Source organism: Heptranchias perlo, chromosome 22 (genome assembly GCF_035084215.1).
Source record: "Heptranchias perlo isolate sHepPer1 chromosome 22, sHepPer1.hap1, whole genome shotgun sequence".
Taxonomy (NCBI): domain Eukaryota; kingdom Metazoa; phylum Chordata; class Chondrichthyes; order Hexanchiformes; family Hexanchidae; genus Heptranchias; species Heptranchias perlo.
Genome location: NC_090346.1, coordinates 39366632 through 39391791, shown reverse-complemented (window position 1 = coordinate 39391791; position 25160 = coordinate 39366632). Strand labels below are relative to the sequence as shown.

The window sequence follows — 25160 nt, the reverse complement described above, 5'->3', positions numbered from 1 at the left end:
CGGCACATTTCAGTGCAGCTTCTAGGTTTTTATCCAGTAGTTGCGAGCAGTACGCTGACTTCATCAGGGTGATTGCTGAGGGTGTTGACTCGGACAACCAGATGCGCCCCTGCTCGCCATCCATTTCGCTCCTGCTCTCCAATTGCCATGCCATGTCCCGTTGGTGCTGCTTATTATTGGTTGGGCTTGCTCGCTTCTACTGGCCTGGAGCGGTTATTCTGATAGGTCGAACTGACCACGATCCTTCTCCATACAATGTTGCTGGTGTTTCCATGGTGCTGAAGTCCAGCGTTTTTACCCTTGTTACATACCATTTTAACAGATAACCAATAACTAAGGAAGTAAATCACTCTCAGTGATAAAAAATCACTCGCACTCTGCTTTTCATCTTACCATTTTACCAACAAACACACACAAATGTTAAAGTATGCATGCATACACCATGCAAATGAGTACTGAGATCACATGCCTAACGACTGTGTGTATTACTCATTTTTTATTTGGTAATAAAAAATACACACAACCACATCTGAATTCCCAATTAGCCACATGTGATTAGTGACTAATGTATTGGACAACACTGTTGCAGAAGCTTCTGCAACTGTTCACAAGACTGCATTTTTAATCTGCAGGCCTTTAATTACACATTTGTGTTTTCACGGATGGAGGGATTGTTGGGGATGGGGCAAATACTCTTAGTGCCCAGGACCCCAAGAATTATTAATGCGTCCCTGAGTGGGAAGTGTGCAGGTGGGAGCAGAAATTTTGTGAGCTTGCTTTCTGCCTGCTGTGCTGAAAATGTCCGTAAAACCTTTCTGCTGACTCCCCTACAACCTAAAGGGAGGAGTCTGCACTTCTGTTCCCACACACTGCATGTGTGGTATGCTGTCGTGCCCATTTTAATTGGGTGTTTTAGGGCTAGTCAGGTTCTTGCATGTTGGAAAGCTGCAATGTGCACTTGTTTTCATAGAATCATAGAATCATAGAAGTTACAACATGGAAACAGGCCCTTCGGCCCAACATGTCCATGTCGCCCAGTTTATACCACTAAGCTAGTCCCAATTGCCTGCACTTGGCCCATATCCCTCGATACCCATCTTCCCCATGTAACTGTCCAAATGCTTTTTAAAAGACAAAATTGTACCCGCCTCTACTACTGCCTCTGGCAGCTCGTTCCAGACACTCACCACCCTTTGAGTGAAAAAATTGCCCCTCTGGACCCTTTTGTATCTCTCCCCTCTCACCTTAAATCTATGTCCCCTCGTTATAGACTCCCCTACCTTTGGGAAAAGATTTTGACTATCTACCTTATCTATGCCCCTCATTATTTTATAGACTTCTATAAGATCACCCCTTAACCTCCTACTCTCCAGGGAAAAAAGTCCCAGTCTATCTAACCTCTCCCTATAAGTCAAACCATCAAGTCCCGGTAGCATCCTAGTAAATCTTTTCTGCACTCTTTCTAGTTTAATAATATCCTTTCTATAATAAGGTGACCAGAACTGTACACAGTATTCCAAGTGTGGCCTTACTAATGTCCTGTACAACTTCAACAAGACATCCCAACTCCTGTATTCATTGTTCTGACCAATGAAACCAAGCATGCCGAATGCCTTCTTCACCACCCTATCCACCTGTGACTCCACTTTCAAGGAGCTATGAATCTGTACTCCTAGATCTCTTTGTTCTATAACTCTCCCCAACGCCCTACCATTAACGGAGTAGGTCCTGGCCCGATTCGATCTACCAAAATGCATCACCTCACATTTATCTAAATTAAACTCCATCTGCCATTCATCGGCCCACTGGCCCAATTTATCAAGATCCCGTTGCAATCCTAGATAACCTTCTTCACTGTCCACAATGCCACCAATCTTGGTGTCATCTGCAAACTTACTAACCATGCCTCCTAAATTCTCATCCAAATCATTAATATAAATAACAAATAACAGCGGACCCAGCACCGATCCCTGAGGCACACCGCTGGACACAGGCATCCAGTTTGAAAAACAACCCTCGACAACCACCCTCTGTCTTCTGTCGTCAAGCCAATTTTGTATCCAATTGGCTACCTCACCTTGGATCCCATGAGATTTAACCTTATGTAACAACCTACCATGCGGTACCTTGTCAAATGCTTTGCTGAAGTCCATGTAGACCACGTCTACTGCACAGCCCTCATCTATCTTCTTGGTTACCGCGCACTTGCAAGCTTTGATGATTGCTTTCAATGTCCTCTTCTCACTTTATTGACTGGGAGAGGACCAAGAGCAACAAAGAAAGGATGCCAGGGATATTAGGTTGCACCTGCCAAAATGCCACACATTATATCTGAAGATGCAGACACAGTTAGCTGTCAGTGATGGAGGAGCACTGCCTTCGCAGGCTCAGGATCAACAAGGAGGCAGTTCCAGAAGTGTTACCTGTTTCAATAACAATAACAACTTGTATTTATATAGAAACTTGAACATTGGAAAATGTGCCAAGGAGCTCGGCAGCCAACCTCCAACATAATTGTTTCCAGTAGAAGCTAATTTGCCATCCACAGACATATTAAATAGCACAGCCTTCCCATTCAACACCAACAGCAGAATGAGAAGGACCACCCAATTTGTCTGCACTGTTGGATTTCCTCCCAAAAATAGAATATGCTAATTGATGGGACACATGATCTGCATGGGAGCAGAGCTGAGGATAGCAATGACATTTCTGAAGCCCTGTTTGAAGGTTCTTTCCCTTTGATCCCCTAGCATGTTGAAGCCAAACAAGAAAATCTCTTGTCGATTGGAGCACAAGGCTCCTGTAATAGCAGTCTGAGCATTCACAAGAGATACTGTCACTGGGCTTAGGGTCTGTGTCACTGGGGGCTCTGCTGCAGATGCCCCTGGAGGTGCCAAATGATCCATGGTAGATTGCAGTGCAGAGAACCTTTCCTTTATGACCGCATAGATGCGGCCAGTGGACCCTTCCACGCTTCTGACCAGGCTTTGCAAGGAAATTTGGACAAATTCAAGTGACTGCTGTGGATGATCCTGGTCAGACAGCAATGTTCTTTCATATGCAAACCCTGTGAGGTCAGAAGTGCAAGGTACTGCAGCTGAGGAAGAACTAGCCCTCTGGACAGTAGGTTTCTTCTCCTCTGTGCCACCTCTACTTGCTTCTTCTTCTCTGTGCTATCTCCACAATCTCACTATCTACATTCAGCAGAGTGTGGGCAGCTGTCCACACTCTGCTTGTGACTCATTCACCTGACGAAGGGGATAATCTCCGAAAGCTTGTGATTTTAAAATAAAATTGTTGGACTATAACCTGGTGTTGTAAGATTCCTTACACTTGTGAAACTTGGCAAGAGTGACATAGGGTGCTGTGAAGTGCTGGCCTGAGGGGGCTGCTCTTTCAAGCCAATAAAGTATGTGTGTGCGTGTGTCCCCTACTCCCTTGATGCTTTCTTATGGAAGGATATTCAGATTGGCTTCCTCAAAGTGAGACAAGGGCTTATCATTTCTGGGTTAGAATCATAGAAATTTACGGCACAGAAGGAGACCATTCAGCCCATTATGCCTATGCCAACTGAAAAAGAGCTATCCAGCCTAATCCTACATTCCACCTCTTGGTCCGTAGCCTTGTAGGTTACGACACTTCAAGTGCATATCCAAGTATTTCTTAAATGCGATGGGGGTTTCTGCCTCTACCACCCTTTCAGGCAGTGAGTTCCAGACCCCCACCACCCTCTGGGTGAAAAATATTCTCCTCAAGTCCCCTCTAATCTTTCTACCAATTACTTTAAATCTGTACCCCCTGGTTATTGACCCCTCTGCTAAGGGTAATAGGTCTTTCCTATCCACTCAATCTAGGCTCCTCATAATTTTATACACCTCAATTAAATCTCTCCTTAGCTTCCTCTGTTCCAAAGAAAACAACCCCAACCTATCCAATCTTTCCTCATAGCTAAAATTCTCCAGTCCTAGCAACATCCTTTAAATCTCTTCCATACCCTCTCTAATGCAATCACATCTTTCCTGTCATGTGGTGACCAGAACTGTACACAGTACTCGAGCTGTGGTCTAATAGTGTTTTATACAGTTCTAGTATAACCTTCCTGCTCTTATATTCTGTGCTTCTGCTAATAAAGGAAAGTATCCCACATGTTGTCTTAACCAACTTATCTACCTGTCCTGCTACCTTCAGAGATCTGTGGACATGCACTCCAAGGTCCCTCTGTTCCTTTACACTTCTCAGAACCTTACCATTTATTGTGTATTCCCTTGTTTTGTTTGCCTTCCCAAATGCATTACCTCACAGATTGAATTCCATTTGCCACTTTTCTGCCCACCTGACAAGTCCATGCAGTCTACAGCATTCCTCCTCACTATCAACCACATGGCCAATTTTTGTATCATCTGCAAACTTCTTAATCATGCCCCCTAAATCATTGATATACACCTCGAAAAGCAAGGAACCTAGTACTGAGCCCTGCAGAATCCCACTGGAAACAGGCTTCCAGTCACAAAAGCACCCATCGACCATTATCCTTTGCTTCCTGCCACTGAGCCAATTTTGGATCCAACTTGCCACTTTCCCTTGGATTCCATGGGCTTTTACTTTTCTGACCAGTCTGCCATGTGGGACCTTGTCAAAAGCCTTGCTAAAATCCATGTACACTACATCAAATGCACTACCCTCATCGACCCTCCTTGTTGCCTCTTCAAAAAATTCAATCAAGTTAGACACGACCTTTCCATTACAAATCCATACTGACTGGTCCTTGATTAATCCTTGCATTTCTACATGACTATTTATACTGTCCTTCAGAATTGTTTCCAATAATTTTCCCACCACTGAGGTTAGGCTGACTGGCCTGTAATTACTTGCTCTATCCCTTTTTCCCTTTTTAAACAACAGTACAACCTTAGCAGTCCTCCAGCCCTCTGGCACCAGGCCTGTAGCCAGAGAGGATTGGAAAATGATGGTCAGAGCCTCTGCTATTTCCTCCCTTGCTTCTATTAACAGCCTGGGATACATTTCATCCGGGCCTGGAGATTTATCTACTTTCAAAGGTGCTAAGCTCCTTAATATTTCCTCTCTTACTTTGTTTATCCCATCCAATATTTCACACTCCTCCTCCTTAACTACAATGTCTGCATCGTCCCCCTCTTTTGTGAAGACAAACGCAAAGTATTCATTAAGAACCATACCAACATCTTCCGCCTCCACGCAGAGGTTACCTTTTTGGTCTCTAATAGGCCCTACTCTTAGTTATCCTCTTGCTCTTTATGCATTTATAAAACATCTTGGGTTTTCCTTGATTTCACTTGCCAATATTTTTTTCATGCCCTCTCTTTGCTTTTCTAATTTCCTTTTTTAATTTCACCCCTGAACTTTCTGTACTCTCCTCGGCTTTCTGCAGTATTGAGCTCTCAGTATCTGTCATAAGCTTCCCTTTTTTGCCTTAACCTACCCTGTATGCTCCTTGACATCCAAGGGGCTCCAGATGTGGGAGTCCCACCCTTTTTCTTTGTGGGAACATATTTGCTCTTAACCCTCACTGTCTGCTTCTTGAATGCCTCCCACTGCTCTGACATTGATTTGCCTTCAAGTAGATGTTTCCAGTCCACTTTTGCTAAATCACATATCAGCTTTGTAAAATTGGCCTTTTCCCCAATTAAGAACTTTTACTCCTTGTCTATCTTTGTCCTTTTCCATAACCATGCTATATCTAACTGAATTATGATCACTACCACCAAAATGCTCTCCCATTGATACCCCTTCCACCTGTCTAGCTTCATTCCTTAAAACTAAGTCCAGATGTGCCCCCTCTCTTGTTGGACTTGCTACATACTAGCTAAAAAAGTTCTCCTGAATGCATTTTAAGAATTCTGTGTTCTCTATACCTTTTACACTGTTTGTATTCCAGTTAATAGGGAAGTTGAAATCCCCTACTATTACTGCCCTGTTGTTTTTGCACTTCTCAGAAATTTGCCTACATATTTGCTCTTCTATCTCCCTCTGGCTGACTGTTTGGGGGTCTATAGTACACTCCCAACAGTGTGATTGCCCCTTTTTTGTTCTTCATTTCCACCCATATGGCTTTATTTGATCCTTCTACCATATCATCCCTCCTCACAGCTGTAATTGTTTCTTTAACCAATATTAGGTTGTCCTCCAGTTTGAGTGTGTTTCCATTTAACATATGCCAGGATGTCCTGACAACTGAGAAGTAGCCTTGAGGTGTTAGAAGTTGAAGGAGTACATATAGTGGGAGGCATATATCCAACCTAAAGCCCAACCTGTGTGTCAGTAACCGGACATGCAGTCTGCAGTTAGGAAGTGTTAGAAGGATTTATGGGCGAGTACCAACAGGAATTTCTACCCTACAGTGTAGATAAATCACCAGGCTCGGATGAAATGTATCCCAGGCTGTTAAGAGAAGCAAGGGAGGAAATAGCGGAGGCTCTGACCATCATTTTCCAATCCTCTCTGGCTGCAGGTATGGTGCCAGAGGGCTGGAGGACTGCTAACGTTGTACCATTGTTCACACATGAGCTGTATATAGTTCTGCATCCTTATAATTGAAAGTTATTTTTTGCACTAAAAATAACATTGTCCAATAATTCAAATTAAGCTACATAAATAACGTAGAAAATTGGAAATTTAGTGCTAAAAAATTCAAATGATCAGATAGCTCAAATTAATGTTGAATTTTAAAATGGTAGACTGTAAATAGAAAGTACTAGTTGATCTAGTTGATGTGATGATGCACATGGGTGAAGCAGGGTTAGAGGACAAGGAAGGCTAATGGGATTAGAACGCAGATGTAATTTAGCCCCATTTTACAGTCATACATTCTGTCCATATTTTCATATTTCTATTATAAATTCCTGTGTCCACATTTATAATAGAAACTGCTTATACAAATTTGTCACTCTGTAATTACACCCTTCTGCCATGTGGCAATTGTGAGTTTCAATATTTTGGGGCTTTCCTATTGAAAGTATCCAAATTTTGGCTTATCTTACAGAGTGCATTATTTTTGATACTATACAAAAGCGTCACTTTTATATGGAAATTTTAAAAATTGTATCCTGATAATATTACACATGTGATATGAGGTGAAGTACATAACTTTCTTTTGTTAATTTTGTATCTCAGTGGTAATGGTGATAATTTAATGTGCTCTTTGACTTTGAGGGGACTGAATATGTATTTTTTAAAATGTGGACTACTGTGAGTGTGAAGTGTACTTTAACATGCCTGATAGATTATGCAAGTCCCCAAGTCTCACCAGAATGACTAGCCACTATACTGAAAATCCCCTAAACTGCGATAAAATCTCAATTCACACGGCTGTTTTAAACTCGAGTACAGTTTGATTCAGCAGTGCAGAGGTGTTGAACTTTGTTTAATACCGAATTTTAAAAATGTTTTTCCATTGTATGTGGGTGTTGCTGCATTTATTGTCCATCCTGAGAAGGTGATGGTGAGTCGCCTTCTTGAACCACTGCAGTCCTTGTGATGATGATGCTCAATATATGTGACAATCCTAGTGTAACAAGCTATGAAAGTATTAATTACTTGAAGATATTGCTCCTGAGGGAGTTAGTACCCAGAGATTTGCTCAATCACTGGATTAAAAAAAATATCAAATATGTTCCGCTAAGAAGCATTTTAGATCGAGTCTTCTCTTCCCTGCTTACCACTTTGTGATGATGCTGTCTGAAAATTTGAAGCAGTTCCATTGAAAGTGATGGGAGACCAGATTTCAAACTAACCCGACAGTTGATCCGGACTGCTCGACCCTGGGAAAAATCCCGACCAGGCGATTACTCTGTATCTTCTACAGCTAGCACGCTTTCCTGGGATTGGCTGAATCCAGATTAGCTCTCAGGCACAGTCTCACTGCTTTCAGTGCAGCTCTAGAATATTAGATATTTAAATGAACATATATTTTCTAATATAAGACGGGGAATATTTTTGCATCCATTTTCCCCAGGGCTTTCTTTTCACTATAACATTTATGGGATTAATGGTAAATTAGCTAGCTGGACTGAAAATTGGCTCAGCAGAAAGTGATAATGAGTGGAAAAGGTGGTGCATGGAGGGGCAATGATGAGTGGGGCTTTGTAGGAGTTTGTTCTGGATGTTTTGATGTTCATACTATTTACAAGGATGATACCAGAACTGAGAGGTTATATCTATTCAGAAAGATTGAGCAGGCTGGGGCTCTTTTCTCTAGAAAAGAGCAGGCTGAGGCTTGACCTGAAAGAAGTCTTTAAGATTATGAAAGGACTTGGTAGGGTAGATATAGAGAAAATGTTTCCGCTTGTGGGGGAGACCAAAACTAGTGGCCATAAATACAAGATAGTCACTAATAGAAACATAGAAAATAGGAGCAAGAGTTGGCCATTCGGCCCTTCGGGCCTGCTCCGCCATTCAAAATGATCATGGCCGATCGTCTAACTCAGTACCCTGTTCCTGCTTTTTCCCCATATCCCTGGATCCCTTTAGCATTAAGAAATATATCTATCTCCTTCTTGAATACATCTAATGACTTGGCCTCCACTGCCTTCTGTGGTAGAGAATGCCACAGGTTCACCACCCTCTGAGTGAAGAAATTTCTCCTCGTCTTCGTTCTAAATGGCATACCCCGTATCCTGAGACCGTGACCCCTGGTTCTGGACTCCCCAGCCATCGGGAACATCCTCCCTGCATCTAGTCTGTCTAGTCCTGTTAGAATTTTATATGTTTCGATGAGATCACCTCTCATTCTTCTAAACTCTAGTGTATATAGGCCTAGTCAACCCAATCTCTCCTCATACGTCAGTCCTGCCATCCCAGGAATCAGTCTGGTAAACCTTCGTTGCACTCCCTCCATGGCAAGGACATCCTTCCTCAGATAAGGAGACCAAAACTGCACACAATACTCCAGATGTGGTCTCACCAAGGCCCTGTATAACTGCAGTAAGACATCCGTGCTCCTGTACTCAAATCCTCTTGCAATGAAGGCCAACGTACCATTTGCCTTCCTAACTGCTTGCTGCACCTGAATGCTCGCTTTCAATGACTGGTGTACAAGGACACCCAGGTCTCATTGCACCTCCCCTTTTTGCAATCTGTCACCATTCAGATAATCTGCCTTTCTGTTTTTACAACCAAAGTGGGTAACCTCACATTTATCCACGTTATACTGCATCTGCCATGTTCTTGCCCACTCACCCAACTTGTCTAAATCACATTGGAGCCTCTTTGCATCTTCCTCACCGCTCACATTCCACCCTAGCTTTGTGTCGTCTGCAAACGTGGAAATGTTACATTTAGTTCCCTCATCCAAATCATTGATATATATTGTGAATAGCTGGGGCCCAAGTACTGATCCCTGCGGTACCCCACTAGTCACTGCCTGCCACCCGGGAAAAAAAATGTTTATTCCTACTCTCTGTTTCCTGTCTGTCAATCAATTCTCAATCCATGCCAGTATATTCCCCCCATTCCCATGTGCTTTAATTTTGCACACTAACCTCTTGTGTGGGACGCTATCAAAATCCAAGTACACCACATCCACTGGTTCTCCCCTATCTATTCTATTAGTTACATCCTCAAAAAACTCCAGTAGATTTGTTAAGCATGATTTCCCTTTCATAAACCCATGCTGACTTTGTCCAATCCCGTTAATGCCTTCCAAGTGTTCTGTTATCACATCTTTTATGATAGACTCTAGCATTTTCCCCACTACTGATGTTAGGCTAACTGGTCTGTAATTCCCTGTTTTACCTCTCCCTCCTTTTTTAAATAGTGGGGTTACATTTGCCACCCTCCAATCTGTAGGAACTGTTCCAGAGTCTATAGAATTTTGGAAGATGATCACCAATGCATCCACTATTTCCAGGGCCACTTCCTTTAGTACTCTGGGATGTAGATTATCAGGCCCTGGGGATTTGTCAGCCTTTAGCCCCATTAATTTCCCTAGCACTATTTTATTACTGATACTGGTTTCCTTCAGTTCCTCCCTCTCACTAGATCCTTGGTTCCCTAACATTTCTGGGAGGTTATTTGTGTCCTTTGTGAAGACAGAACCAAAGTATGTGTTTAATTGTTCTGCCATTTCTTTGTTCCCCATTATAATTTCCCCCATTTCTGACTCTAAGAGACCTACATTTGTCTTAGCTAGTCTTTTTCTCTTGACATATTGATAGAAGCTTTTACAGTCAGTTTTTATGTTCCCTGCTAGTTTACTCTCATACTCTATTTTTCCCCTCTTAATCAATCTGTTTGTCCTCTTTTGCTGAATTCTGAACTGCTCCCAGTCCTCAGGCTTGCCGCTTTTTCTGGCAACTTTATATGTCTCCTCTTTGGATCTAATACTATCCCTAATTTCTTTTGTAAGCCACGGTTGAGCCACCTTTCCTGTTTTATTTTTGCGCCAGACAGGAATGAATAATTGTTGTAATTCCTGCACACGTTCTTTAAATATTAGCCATTGCCTATCCACCGTCATCCCTTTTAGTAAAGTTCCCCAATCTATCAAAGCCAACTCGCACCTCATACTTTTGTAATTTCCTTTATTTAGATTCAGGATCCTAGTTTTGGATTCAACGACTTCACTCTCCATCTTAATGAGGAATTCTATCATGTTATGGTCGCTTTTCCCTAAGGGACCCCGCACAACAAAATTGTTAATTAATCCTTTCTCATTGCACAATACCCAGTCTAGGATCACCTGTTGTCTAGTTGGTTCCTCAAAGTATTGGTCTAGAAAACCATCACGTACACAGTCCAGGAATTCCTCCCCCACAGTATTATTGCTAATTCGGTTTGACCAATCTGTATGTAGATTAAAGTCCCCATGATTATAGTTATATCCTTCTTGCATGTGTCTCTAATTTCCTGTTTAATGCCCTCCCCAATATCTCCACTACTGTTTGGGGGCCAATAGACAACCCCCACCAATGTTTTCTGCCCCTTGGTGTTTCTTAGCTCCACCCATACAGATTCTACATCGTGATTTTCCGAGCCAATATCCTTCCTCACTATTGCATTGATTTCCTCCTTTTCTAACAACGCTACCCCACCTCCTTTCCCTTTTTGCCTGTCCTTCCTAAATATTGAATACCCCTGGATGTTCAGTTCCCATTCTTGGTCACCCTACAGCCATGTCTCCATAATCGCAACTATATCATAACCGTTAATATCTATCTTTGCTGTTAATTCATCTACCTTATTGCGAATGCTCCGTGCATTAATACACTGCCTTTAGATTTGTCTTTTTAAGATTGCTAGTCATCTTAGTTTTATTTTGCACTATGGCCCTATTTGTTTTTCACCCTTGTTTTCTCTATCTTCCACTATTGCTTCTTCCCTTTCTGTCTTTTGTTTCTATCCTTGTTTCCCTCTCCTCTGTCTCCCTGCTCAGGTTCCCATCCCCCTGATATTCTAGTTTAAACTTTCCCCAACAGCACTAGCAAAGACCCCCGCGTGGACATTAGTCCCAGTCCTGCTCGGGTGTAACCCGTCCCGCTTGTACAGGTCCCACCTTCCCCATAACCGGTCCCAATGTCCCAGGAATCTAAATCCCTCCCTCCTACACCATCCCTGCAGCCATGCATTCATCTGGTCTATTCTCCTGTTCCTATACTCACTAGCACGTGGCACTGGTAGTAATCCTGAGATCACTACCTTTGAGGTCCTGCTTTTTAATTTATCTCCTAACTCCTTAAATTCGACTTGCAGGACCTCATCCCTTTTTTTTTAACCTATGTTGTTGGTACCGATATAGACCACAACTACTGGCTGTTCACCCTCCCTCTCCAGAATGCCCTACAGCCGCTCCGTGATTTCCTTGACCCTAGCACCTGGGAGGCAACTTACCATCCTGGAGTTGTTTGCAGCCACAGAAACGCCTATCTGTTCCCCTTACAATTGAATCCCCTATCAATATAACCCTGCCACTCTTATTCCTCCCCTCCTGTGCAGCAGTGCCACCCATGGTGCCACGAACTTGGCTTATGCTGCTTTCTCTTGATAAGCCATCTCCCCCAACAGTATCCAAAGCGGTATATCAGTTTGAGAGGGAGCTGGCCCCAGGGGACTCCTGCTCGACCTGCCTAGACCTTTTACTCTGCCTGGTGGTCACCCATTTCCTTTCTGCCTGCATAATCTTTACCTGCGGTGTGCCATAGTTTTCCTCAGGAGATAAGTGAATTCCAATATCTGAATTCACTTATCCTTTGATTTATAGACTACCTCATTTGCAAAAGTCGATCCAGTTCTGTCTTCCATGCAATTGTAAGCTGGTCTCAAAATTTTACATGTAACTCAGTTTATTAATCTCTAATTTATATTGTGATATCTCCTCATGACAAGCAAGAATGTAAGTTAAAATGGTTTTACCATACTTTTTAAAATAAAAAACATATTTGCCATTCTACGTGAGGATGCGCATGGTTACAGTCACAGTTTGTTCACACACTGGTGCCTCTTTACCCATGACCGTTATCTGCACCTACATGTTCGGCGCTCCATTTGCAGCCTGTGGGTAAACATCATGCAAATTAGTAACACAAAATATGCAAAGGGAGCATTAGGTAGTAAGTCTCCAGGTTCAGCCTAATAGAGACTTCATCTGAGCAGGGTGCACTAGAGATGGAGTTGAGTTTTCAGAACTGTTTCTTTCCAGGAACAAGTGTCCCTCGGTGTGCATCAAAACCGGAGCCAAGTCACTAGTGGCACCATAGATGTAATTGGACAAACATTTAGCAACACCGTCTTTTAGAGGAATAGCAAAGTCAAGCGCGGATTGTTCCATTCTGTTCAGGGCAAGAACAAGCCCATAGATTTTTAAGTAGAATTTGCCAACAAATGTGATATATTTCCTGCTGCAATATCATGACAAAAGTATGCATTTTTTTTCTTGTTTAAGGTTGCGTAGTCTGTGAGGTTGTGAGTTGCAACACTGAAAATAAATTGCATAAGTCTTTGGCTATTGATTTGTATTCTGAGAAGTATGTTTGAACTTGACTTGGGTGTAACGTGAGAGTGTTTTGTTTTGGCTATTTTCAGTTTCACTTCAGTGTTTTGTACCATTGTGTTACCTATATATGTATTTAAATTTTGACCATTTTTCCCAAGTATCCTCATTGCTTATATATTATAATAAGAGGAGTTTCAATTCAGCAAATCTACAATGCTGTGCTCAAGTTTTTCATCGGCTCTTAAATATCTGGCTTTGTGATGCTCCTTGTGCCATGATCTTCAATTTCTGTGCCTTTTGTTTTTGTTCCCAGACATGAGAAGCCAAAGCTGCACCATAGAATTACCACTGCTGAAGGACCACAGCTACTTGGCTTTGCTGCAGGAGGAACATGGCCCACCACAGATGGCTGTGCCTGCCACCTGCTTACAGAATGGAGAAGCAACTCATGGAACAGGTCTCTGCCCTAGCAGCTTGTAGGAAATGAAATTCGCATGTTACCAGTGATGCATCCGTAGGCAGTTTTTTTTAAAAGCAAAGTTGCGTAAGCAGAATCAGGCATGTTTTGAGCTAGTTGCCTCTGACGGAAGGCTAAATGTGAAAATTAATTTGTGGAGGATTAATTTGTGGAGGATTCTTTGGATGTGGTGTTTTGCACACAGAGTCTTGTAAATGTGCAAGGGGTCTGTTGGCTATTGTAGACTAAAAACAGCTTCCAGCGTACAATTATTTGTTTTCTTTGCTAATTTTTTTTTAACTTAAAAGTGATCATTGCACTGCTGGTTAGGAATCCCACCCACGGGAAGCCCATATCTTGAGTGGCTTGAGTCATACCTGACACACAAGACGATGGTCATGGTTGTCGAAGGCCAAACATTGTAGCCAGTCATTGCTGAAGGAGCTCCTCAGAGCACTGACCTTGGCACAACTATGACCAGCTGCTTTATCAATGACCTTTCTTCTGTTATAAGGTCAGGAGCTGATGATCCTATATTCACATCTCCTCTGGTAATGAAGCAGCCCATTCCAGCTTACAGCAAGAGCTGAACAATATCCAGGCAGAGTTGACAAATGACAGGTAACATTTATGTCACATAAGTGCTGGGCAATGACCATCTCCAACAAGAAAAGGCCCAACCATCTCCCCCCGACCTTCAATAGCACCATCATGGTGATCCGAGTCCGCTCCACAGTAAAAATAACGGTTGGTGGGAACAGGGCGGTAAGCCGATTTTCACGATTTCACACCGGGCAAATTGGGTTAACGTCTATGCCTCACCACCTTCCTTTGCTGCTCTGTCGCTTTCTCGTTCTGTGCTGTATGGGATCACTCTCCTTCCTCTTCATTCCTTTGTTGTTGTTTTCTTCAATTTTTTTTCTCTTCATACATAACGAACATCCAATAGACAAGGGGATTTCCTGTCAATTGGTGGTGTGGCAGTTTAAGGAACTTTTTCCACTGCTTTTCTAAATTGTAAGGATTTGATCTCGGGAACAAACGTGGCTGAGTGCTCTGTTTCTACCCATTGCAGGTCTCGATGGTAATCATTGTGATCTATACAAAGAGATTTTAGATGATTTCTGTGAGCTGGAGACAAGTTGCGAACAATATGAAGTTGAAATAGGTAAGTTTTAATATTTTGACCTTAACAATCTTTCTAAACAAATAAAAGATAGACTTATGAGGAAAGGCAGAACAGGCTGGGGCGCTTTTCTCTAGAAAAGAGAAGGCTAAGGGGTGACCTGAAAGAGATCTTTAAGATAATGAAAGGGTTTGATAGGTTAGATGTGGAGAAAATGTGTCCACTTGTGGGGGAGTCCAAAAGTAGAGGTCATAAATATAAGATAGTCACTAATAAATCCAATCGGGAATTCAGGAGAAACTTCTTTACCCAAAGAGTGGTAAGAATGTGGAACACGATAATACAAGGAGTAGTTGAGGCAAATAGCATAGATGCATTTAAGGGAAAGGTAGATAATCACATGAGGGAGAAAGGAATAGAAGGATATGCTGATCGGGTTAGATGAAGTAGGGAGGGAGGAGGCTCGTGTGGAGCATAAATGCCAGCGTAGACCAGTTGGGCCGAATGGCCTGTTTCTGTGCTGTGGACTCGATGTAAGAAGCAGAGAGCTTCGGAATGAATTAGTTAAATATGGTTCACAGTCTCCAACCTAATTAACAAATATGCCATCTCTTTATTTACAGAAGGAATTTTAAAGTATTTACAGGATCCACGGCCACTGAACACGATAGCACTAGAGCAATATTTTGGTGAGTTTATTTACCTACTGCAACATTTTTTTGAACAGTTCTCTTCAAAATTCTAATCTTTGTCTCAAAGATCTTTAAATGTTGGATACGATGATATGTATCCTGTGGTATCCAGTGAGGTATTTCTCACAGGGAGTGAGGGAAAATTGGATGAAGCATAACCCCAGGCTGCTCACACTGCTTCCCAGTATCAAGTTATAGAACAGAATTGGCAGAGGCCTAGAGTAGTCGAGTATAGAATGGTGCAGGTGATTAGGAGGGGATTAAAAATCCTTCAAGTAACAAAAAAGACCTTTTATAAAAATATCAAGTGAACTGTGTGCTGAATTAACTAATATCAATTCTCATTCATCTCATTACAGCACCTCCCTGATTTTCAATTCCATTAATTTCAATGTCTTTTACATGGCAGTTTGATCTTGAAGTTTTTGTCATTGCAAATAAGAGAGCTCAGAAAGGATGACCAGAGCATCTGCTGTAGTGTGCACTTTGGCAGTGTGCGTTTATGTTAGTTTTCAAATGCAAGATGTTGATAGCAGTGGTTGAAATCGGTGATATGTAGGGTGAATTTCCTCGGAGCTTCTCTTGCTATGCGGGCGTGGCTTCGTTGAAAGTTCAGTGGAAGCCCTGTTTACACGTGTAAGCGAGCTTTCCGTCCAACATCCACCCAAATTCACCCCCGTGATGACTGCCACCAAAATTCCTATCTGGACATTAAAGAGCGAGATGTCGATGACTTTTGATGTCCTTTTTTGTCTTTTATAGATGAAGGAATGCTGCTTGAAACACAAGAACTGACGGTCAGAAGCGCTCCATTAAGTAACGCTGCTTGTAAGTTTCTTCACAGATAATGAGTCTATGGCTGCACATTAGTATGGAGGCAATTGACAGTCTACTCCATCGCAGGACTATCCTCTAAGTCAAGTCCTTTGTTCAATCAGACTGTCCTCACTCTTACTCGCCTCTATGCCTGCGGTTATGTTATTGCGACCTGATGAGAGTTTGTGAGAATAAGAAACAGGGAGCAATTTTCAACTTCAGATGTAAAACAGTTCTGCTTGAAGACCTGCCAGAATTCTGACTGCTACTAAGATGCAATTTTTATATCTAATCTTATTTGCATAATAATTCACATTTCCAGGTGCTGACTCCACTGCTTCTAGGAATGACACCAAGGGGGTGATTTTCAACTGCCAGCCGGCCATTTCTTGCCTGAGAAACAGGCAGCCAGCAATTGAAAATCGGGGGCACTTCCTGCCACTTCATTAATGCCCAGGGCCCGCCTGATGCAATTTTCATGTGGGCCTGTAAATGGGCGAGCAGCCCGCCCCAAACAGGCAGCAGACTCCTTAAATATTTAAATCTGGTTCCTACGCCGGTTCTTACCCTAGGACTTAGAGAGTAAGAACGATGTGAATGAGAGTCTTTCCATAGCTGCTCTGGTGAGGTCATTGAACTTCTTCCGACATTGCTGCCGTGCCCTAGGAGCTATGCTCCTTGCATTGACATTGGTAGCCCTCTCCACTGCTGCCGTACTATTTTCCTGAGCACCCGGCGCTCATCACTGGGGAAGAGGACCTCCTTCCTGCTGCTAACCTGTTCCGCCAGCACCATCTGAAAATCTGGGGGCCCTGCAATCATCTTCTATTCTCAGCATGAGAAATCAGTTCCAAAGATCGCCTGCCCAATATACATGCTGTGTGAAAATCATACCGCTTAGTCTTAGCTATCATTGGATAAGAGATAATCAGATGTGTACAACCACAAGAACTATGAATGAGTTTAACATAAAGTATTCACAGGATGCTCCTTGTCTGATTATGTACTGATTATCTCCTATTGAAAGGGGATTTCATTTGATCTTTTCACTTGCGGAGGAGTCCAAGACTAGGGGCCATAAATATAAGATAGTCACTGATAAATCCAGTAGGCAATTCAGGAGAAACTTCTTTACCCAAAGAGTGGTGAGAATGTGAAACTCACTACCACATGGAGTAGTTGAGGCGAATAGCATAGATGCATTTAAGGGGCAGCTAGATAAGTACATGAGGGAGAAAGGAATAGAAGGTTATGCTGATAGGGTGAGATAAACGTAAGGAGTCGCACAACACCAGGTTATAGTCCAACAGCTTTATTTGAAATCACAATGTGGAGGGGGAGGGTGAACAGCCAGTTGTCGTGGTGCATATAGGCACCAACGATATAGGTAAAAAACAGGATGAGGTCCTACAAGCTGAATTTAGGGAGTTAGGAGTTAAACTAAAGAGTAGGACCTCAAAGGTAGTAATCTCAGGATTGCTACCAGTGCCACGGGTTAGTCAGAGTAGGAATGACAGGATAGCTAAGATGAATACGTGGCTTGAGAGATGGTGCAAGCTGGAGGGATTCAAATTCCTGGGCCATTGGAACCGGTTCTGGGGGAGGTGGGACCAGTACAAATTGGACGGTCTGCATCTGGGCAGGACTGGAACCAATGTCCTAGGGGGAGTGTTTGCCAGTGCTGTTGGGGAGGGTTTAAACTAATGTGGCAGGGGGATGGGAACCGATGCAGGAAGTCAGTGGGAAATAAAGTGGTGACAGAAACAAAAGGCAGTAAGGGAGAGTGTACAGAACATGACCGGACAGATGGTCTGAGAAAGCAGGGCAAAGACCAAGGGAAGTCTAGATTAAACTGCATTTATTTCAATGCAAGAAGTCTGATGGGCAAGGCAGATGAACTCAGGGCATGGATGGGTACATGGGACTGGGATGTTATAGCTATTACTGAAACATGGCTAAGGGAGGGGCAGGACTGGCAGCTCAATGTTCCAGGGTACAGATGCTATAGGAAAGATAGAGCAGGAGGTAAGAGAGGAGGGGGAGTTGCGTTCTTGATTAGGGAGAACATCACGGCAGTAGTGAGAGGGGATATATCCGAGGGTTCGCCCACTGAGTCCATATGGGTAGAACTGAAAAATAAGAAGGGAGAGATCACTTTGATAGGATTGTACTACAGACCCCCAAATAGTCAACGGGAAATTGAGGAGCAAATATGTAAGGAGATTACAGACAGCTGCAAGAAAAATAGGGTGGTAATAGTAGGGGACTTTAACTTTCCCAACATTGACTGGGACAGCCATAGCATTAGGGGCTTGGATGGAGAGAAATTTGTTGAGTGTATTCAGGAGGAATTTCTCATTCAGTATGTGGATGGCCCGACTAGAGAGGGGGCAAAACTTGACCTCCTCTTGGGAAATAAGGAAGGGCAGGTGACAGAAGTGTTAGTGAGGGATCACTTTGGGACCAGTGATCATAATTCCATTAGTTTTAAGATAGCTATGGAGAAGGATAGGTCTGGCCCAAAAGTTAAAATTCTAAATTGGGGAAAGGCCAATTTTGATGGTATTAGACAGGAACTTTCAGAAGTTGATTGGGAGAGTCTGTTGGCAGGCAAAGGGACGTCTGGTAAGTGGGAGGCTTTCAAAAGTGTGTTAACCAGGGTTCAGGGTAAGCACATTCCTTATAAAGTGAAGGGCAAGGCTGGTAGAAGTAGGGAACCTTGGATGACTCGGGAGATTGAGGCACTAGTCAAAAATAAGAAGGAGGCATATGACATGCATAGGCAGCTGGGATCAAGTGGATCCCTTGAAGAGTATAGAGATTGCCGGAGTAGAGTTAAGAGAGAAATCAGGAGGGCAAAAAGGGGATATGAGATTGCTTTGGCAGATCAGGCAAAGGTGAATCCAAAGAGCTTCTACAAATACATAAAGGGCAAAAGGGTAACTAGGGAGAGAGTAGGGCCTCTTAAGGATCAACAAGGTCATCTATGTGCGGAACCACAAGAGATGGGTGAGATCCTGAATGAATATTTCACATCGGTATTTACGGTTGAGAAAGGCATGGATGTTAGGGAACTTGGGGAAATAAATAGTGATGTCTTGAGGAGTGTACATATTACAGAGAGGGAGGTGCTGGAAGTCTTAACGCGCATCAAGGTAGATAAATCTCCGGGACCTGATGAAATGTATCCCAGGACGTTATGGGAGGTTAGGGAGGAAATTGCGGGTCCCCTAGCAGAGATATTTGAATCATCCACCGCTACAGGTGAGGTGCCTGAAGATTGGAGGGTAGCAAATGTTGTGCCTTTGTTTAAGAAGGGCGGCAGGGAAAAGCCTGGGAACTACAGACCAGTGAGCCTGACATCTGTAGTGGGTAAGTTGTTAGAGGGTATTCTGAGGGACAGAATCTACAGGCATTTGGAGAGGCAGGGACTAATTAGGAACAGTCAGCATGGTTTTGTGAGAGGAAAATCATGTCTCACGAATTGGATTGAGTTTTTTGAAGGGGTAACCAAGAAGATAGATGAGGGCTGTGCAGTAGACGTGGTCTACATGGACTTCAGCAAAGCATTTGACAAGGTACCGCATGGTAGGTTGTTACATAAGGTTAAATCTCATGGGATCCAAGGTGAGGTAGCCAATTGGATACAAAATTGGCTTGACGACAGAAGACAGAGGGTGGTTGTCGAGGGTTGTTTTTCAAACTGGATGCCTGTGTCCAGCGGTGTGCCTCAGGGATCGGTGCTGGGTCCGCTGTTATTTGTTATTTATATTAATGATTTGGATGAGAATTTAGAAGGCATGGTTAGTAAGTTTGCAGATGACACCAAGATTGGTGGCATTGTGGACAGTGAAGAAGGTTATCTAGGATTGCAACGGGATCTTGATAAATTGGGCCAGTGGGCCGATGAATGGCAGATGGAGTTTAATTTAGATAAATGTGAGGTGATGCATTTTGGTAGATCGAATCGGGCCAGGACCTACTCCGTTAATGGTAGGGCGTTGGGGAGAGTTATAGAACAAAGAGATCTAGGAGTACAGATTCATAGCTCTTTGAAAGTGGAGTCACAGGTGGATAGGGTGGTGAAGAAGGCATTCAGCATGCTTGGTTTCATTGGTCAGAACATTGAATGCAGGAGTTGGGATGTCTTGTTGAAGTTGTACAGGGCATTGGTGAGGCCACACTTGGAATACTGTGTACAGTTCTGGTCACCCTATTATAGAAAGGATATTATTAAACTAGAAAGAGTGCAGAAAAGATTTACTAGGATGCTACCGGGACTTGATGGTTTGACTTACAGGGAGAGGTTAGACAGACTGGGACTTTATTCCCTGGAGAGTAGGAGGTTAAGGGGTGATCTTATAGAAGTCTATAAAATAATGAGGGGCATAGATAAGGTCGATAGTCAAAATCTTTTCCCAAAGGTAGGGGAGTCTATAACGAGGGGGCACAGATTTAAGGTGAGAGGGGAGAGATACAAAAGGATCCAGAGGGGCAATTTTTTCACTCAAAGGGTGGTGAGTGTCTGGAACGAGCTGCCAGAGGCAGTAGTAGAGGCGGGTACAATTTTGTCTTTTAAAAAGCATTTGGACAGTTACATGGGGAAGATGGGTATCGAGGGATATGGGCCAAGTGCAGGCAATTGGGACTAGCTTAGTGGTATAAACTGGGCGACATGGACATGTTGGGCCGAAGGGCCTGTTTCCATGTTGTAACTTCTATGATTCTATGATTCTATAAGCTCTCACGTAAATGGATACGAGTCCCCAATTGATACACAGCATCTGAATACAATTAACACTAATTGATATAAATCATATGGATACAATTAACAAACAAGATTTGTTAGGCTGAGGACAGAAATAGCTAACTTTTTAATTTTTTTTAACTGCTTTTTAATCTTTTAACACCAGGCTACAGCTCGTATTCCACAGATAATGAAACTGTCTGCCAGACTCCCATTGCCCCATCATGTATAAAAGCAAAAAGCAGAAAGAGAGGTGAGTCAATCATTCAGCACTGTCTAGTTTTAGTAATGCGAAATCATACTGGATACTGTGGGGGACCATGCACCAGGAGGAAGCATAGTGGTTAAAGGGGAGGGGGCGTCGAAGAGTGGGGAACATTGGGACCCAAAATAATCTTTACCAACACTAATTCCAAGACTCACAAAAAAGAAAGCTGACTGAAGACATCTGGAACCAAAACCACGACTTGTGGTTTGTGTTCTTCCTCCTATTTGTTTATGTTCAAGTTATTTTCTCATCTCGTTTGCTGTTGGTTTTTTTTAGCTCTGTGCACTAAAAGGACAATAGCTAAGGATTACACAATACCTTCTCCTGGGCCTCTGCCAGTACAATTCTGAATTGCATCACTAGGAGGTGCATGAGAGTGACCCAGGGTGATTTTCTTCCCTCTCGTTTCTCCTACTTCCACGTGAGGATGAACTTGAGGATTCAGGAGTGTGGGACGCACTCACAAGCCTATGTTTCAAGCCGGGGGTGTTTTAACTCCTGGGCCTCGTTTGAATGCTGCCGGTTCACTTCTTGCCTGGAATGGGCAGGAAGAGGGCACAGAGCGGTTGCTCTGGTGGTCCCCCTCCCCTCCCGCCAGCTTGCCGGTAATTGGCAGGGAGGGAGTTTCAGGAAGGTCTCACGGGAAGGGGGGGGGGAGGGGGAGTCCGTGGCAGGGGAGGCCACGACTTTCCTTGTGGGGCCCGGAGGAGCACTCCTTTTCACTACCTGGAGGGCCTCTTTTTGTCCTTTGTCCTTCCCACCAGCTGCCAACATGGCGGCCTCCCCGCTCGGGGCCACAGTCAAAATACCACCGGGGTTCTATTGACATCTAAGGACCCTGATTAACATTTAAGCATGAGGCTACCGCCTTAGTCGAGCAGGCGTGTAATCCACTCCCAAAATCAGCGGCATTAAAATCGGAGATTGACGGGGACGGAGTGGGAAATGGAGCCGCTCCATTTCACCTGCTACAAGGACAAGATGATGTTCGGCATCTCAGCCAGTATAGTATTTTTTGATGACTAACTGTCTTGGTTATTACCTTAAGGAGCTGCAGTTTAGCTAATTTTATTTTTGTTCTTAAAAGAAAGCATTGACTCGAGCAGATCTTCACTAATATCGTGCTTCCTCTTTTATTTCAGCTGCTGATGGGGATAACCCAAGAGGGCAGGAAATTACTTCTCAGGATTCTGCTCTTTCCATGGATGCCACAAGGCCAAAGCATTCAAGGGGAGGTGAGGAACACACGTCATCATCTTAAAATCTCAATCTTACACAGGCACATTTTTTTACTTCAATAATCCACAAAACGCATCCTTTATAAACAATAGAAGCTGTACTGAGCATCATAATGCAGTAATTTAAAAAAAAATGTTGACAATATACTCCTTTTTAATGCCTGGATATCAGTGCTATGCAGAAAACTATCCATGAAGCAAATCCTTAATCCAGTCATTTACAAGATAGGTTTGGTGGACTTTTTGGCTTGCAGTGATGTACGTCATGTAGTACACAGTGGGTATTATTGGAGCTGTTGTAACTTTCCAATTTTCCTCTTCTTAAATTTCCCTACACCACACACCTTTGCCAGTCCCAGGTACTGGGAGGTGCACTAAAGCAATCTGCAATGACATTCCCTCTGAATTTTTATTTCCATGGCAATCCACTCACAGCAGCAGCATACCTAACATCAGAGACCTATGCTTGAAGGCTATTTTAATTAGAAGTGATTCATATTTCTTTCTTTCTCTTTCTCTTTGCTGCTGCTGCTGTAAAGATCTTAAGTGAAATGAATTGGGGCATTCCCACCATATTTACTGATAAGGCAATGGGCCTAAAATTCAAAATTAATCATAGTTCTACACAATTTTGCACTGAGTTGCCAATCTCACTCAAAAGAGGCCACAAGGCTAGCTGGCGTGGAAAAGGCAAATAAAAATCATGTTGATATAATGGGGGTGTATTGGGAATGCATTTTAACTGACGTTAGTACAGGAAAGTTTTGAATACCAGATGTCACCTTTTTTTTTGAAATATCTTTTAACAGGAACTAAAACTAAAGGTGATGGAGAAAGCAAAACAACAAATTCCAGCTCTCCATCAGCTATTGCAAAAGAAGAGCAACTTACACAGAATAAACGAGGTAAGCAACATAAAGGACTCAACTATTTTGTGGTGAACTTTTGAGTTCATCGCTGTTGAAAAAAGTTGCTGTTGGAGGCTGGAATACTTTTTCCAATTTCTAAACAATGGGGTATGGGAAGTACAGTCTGTATGTGGGGAAGTGGAGAAAGAGGGAGCCCGCCAACTATTCCAGGCCAGGCTACTGTTCCGGCACAAGCCAGGCCCCTCTCAAGCCCTTTGCTGTGCTGGAGAGCAGCAGCCAAAAGACACAGCGGCCGAAAGGTCCGGCTTGTGGTGCCGGGGAGGGGGGAGTGGAATAATTTTCTAATGTTGCTATATCTTTGGGCACCAGTGATCTTTGGGCTGCTCTCGAGACCTCCACAGGCTCTCTGGGTGCCGTGGGGGCACTTTAAGAGGAGAGTGAGCCAGCATGACTGAAAATGCCCCTTCCCACCTCATTACAATTGCATCATGGGCCTGCACTTCTTGTAAGCGCTGGCCAGTTACGTCAATTGGAAGGAGCCCTGGAAATCCCAGGGTCACATCGTGGAGGTGGAAATCTGACGCAATGGGTCTTTGCCCCCATTTCTTTGTCGATTTGCCCGGGACCTGAGCATTTCCCAGGTGCAACAATGAGGAAAATCTACCCTAATATCATCAAGTAGTCCTAGGTTAGATAGAGCATGGGTGGATGTGGAGTAAAACTCCCTCTACAATGAATCTTAACTGGAATGTCAGTAGACCCTCCCCCACACTTCCACACTATTTCCTTCTAAGCCGTTATTTTGAATATGTTCAACTTTGTACTTTGGTTTCATGCCTAAAGGATAACAGGCTGAAGTGGCCTGTGCTCATTTACTTACAGTTAGTGGAGAAAATCCCTGTTCTAGAATGGATCAAAACCAGATCCCAAAGGTGATGGGGAGAATTTTAAACTCATTGTACTATCTGGACACAAGTGAATTTTAGTGGTAATACTCAGTAGTGAAATATCAACAACCATTAATACAGGCTCAATTTCTCTGTTTAGCTGGAGGGTGTAATGCTTCTAATTAGTGATTTTTTAAATAAAAAGTATTACGTTTCTTTTTATGCTTTAATGTTGTGACACCAGAGCAGACACTTTAGTTGGAAAGTTTTTAGAAGGGATAAATAAATTTGTTACTTCATCATCAGTTGAAGGAAACACTTTTTGGACCTTTTAAAATCTGCATCTAAAATGTCATTGTACCTCACAAACTTTGAAATCTTATGATGGATTTCTACTTAAACTATTGAAAGGAGATCTGGAAGTTTGTATCTTATAGCTTGGGACCCATCAAAACACCGTAAGCACCATTACCGATAATATAACACATGTTGGGAAAGCAAGGCTTCTTACTACCAATTATAATTCATCTTTGAATGGACTCATTGACTTGCAGTTTTGCAAAGTAACTATTGAGTCTATTTTTTGATGTGGACATTATTTCAGGATTTTCATTAGGGATAAAGAAAGTAATAGGTCAGGACCTGGGTTACTGGAAACAAATAGAAAATACTATTACCAGACCAGTGCATTTGTTGGACAGTTAATCGATGTTTTGGTTCTACTGCTGCTGCAGAGGGAATCTCTGAATCCCTTGTGGTAATCTACAGGGTGTAATGGCAGATATAGAAATACGTGCTCATGCATTTGATCATTGTTTTAGATGAAGAGAACCTACCTGCTTCTCCAGAACATTCCCCAAAGACACCGGGCAGCTTTTCCCCAGTAACCTACCCTTCAGGTATCAACCATCTGAAGCAACTCAAAAATCAAGTCTCACGGATTTGTGTTCCCATCTGCACTCAGAATGGATCAAACACTTCCATTACCTCAGGTCTGTAAAACTGAAAACTCATTTTGGAATAGGTTCTGTACTTGGCCCAAATTAGAATAGTGTCTTCTTTCTTGGATTCTACCAAATTAAACCCAAGAGTCTGA

At 42.9% G+C, this 25160-nt stretch overlaps 1 protein-coding gene across 3 annotated transcripts in view; it reads left to right on the top strand.

The window, feature by feature from the left end:
• ciita (class II, major histocompatibility complex, transactivator) overlaps positions 1-25160 on the top strand; it is a 79383-nt gene that overhangs the window by 29321 nt on the left and 24902 nt on the right. For all 3 annotated transcript variants that reach the window (XM_068003341.1, XM_068003340.1, XM_068003342.1), the window contains exons 2-9: positions 13278-13421; positions 14497-14589; positions 15171-15236; positions 16002-16067; positions 20969-21055; positions 22213-22305; positions 23118-23213; positions 24886-25056. In XM_068003341.1, coding sequence (XP_067859442.1) covers positions 13280-13421; positions 14497-14589; positions 15171-15236; positions 16002-16067; positions 20969-21055; positions 22213-22305; positions 23118-23213; positions 24886-25056 — 814 coding nt within the window. In that variant the 5' untranslated portion in view covers positions 13278-13279. The remainder of the gene's footprint in view (positions 1-13277; positions 13422-14496; positions 14590-15170; positions 15237-16001; positions 16068-20968; positions 21056-22212; positions 22306-23117; positions 23214-24885; positions 25057-25160) is intronic.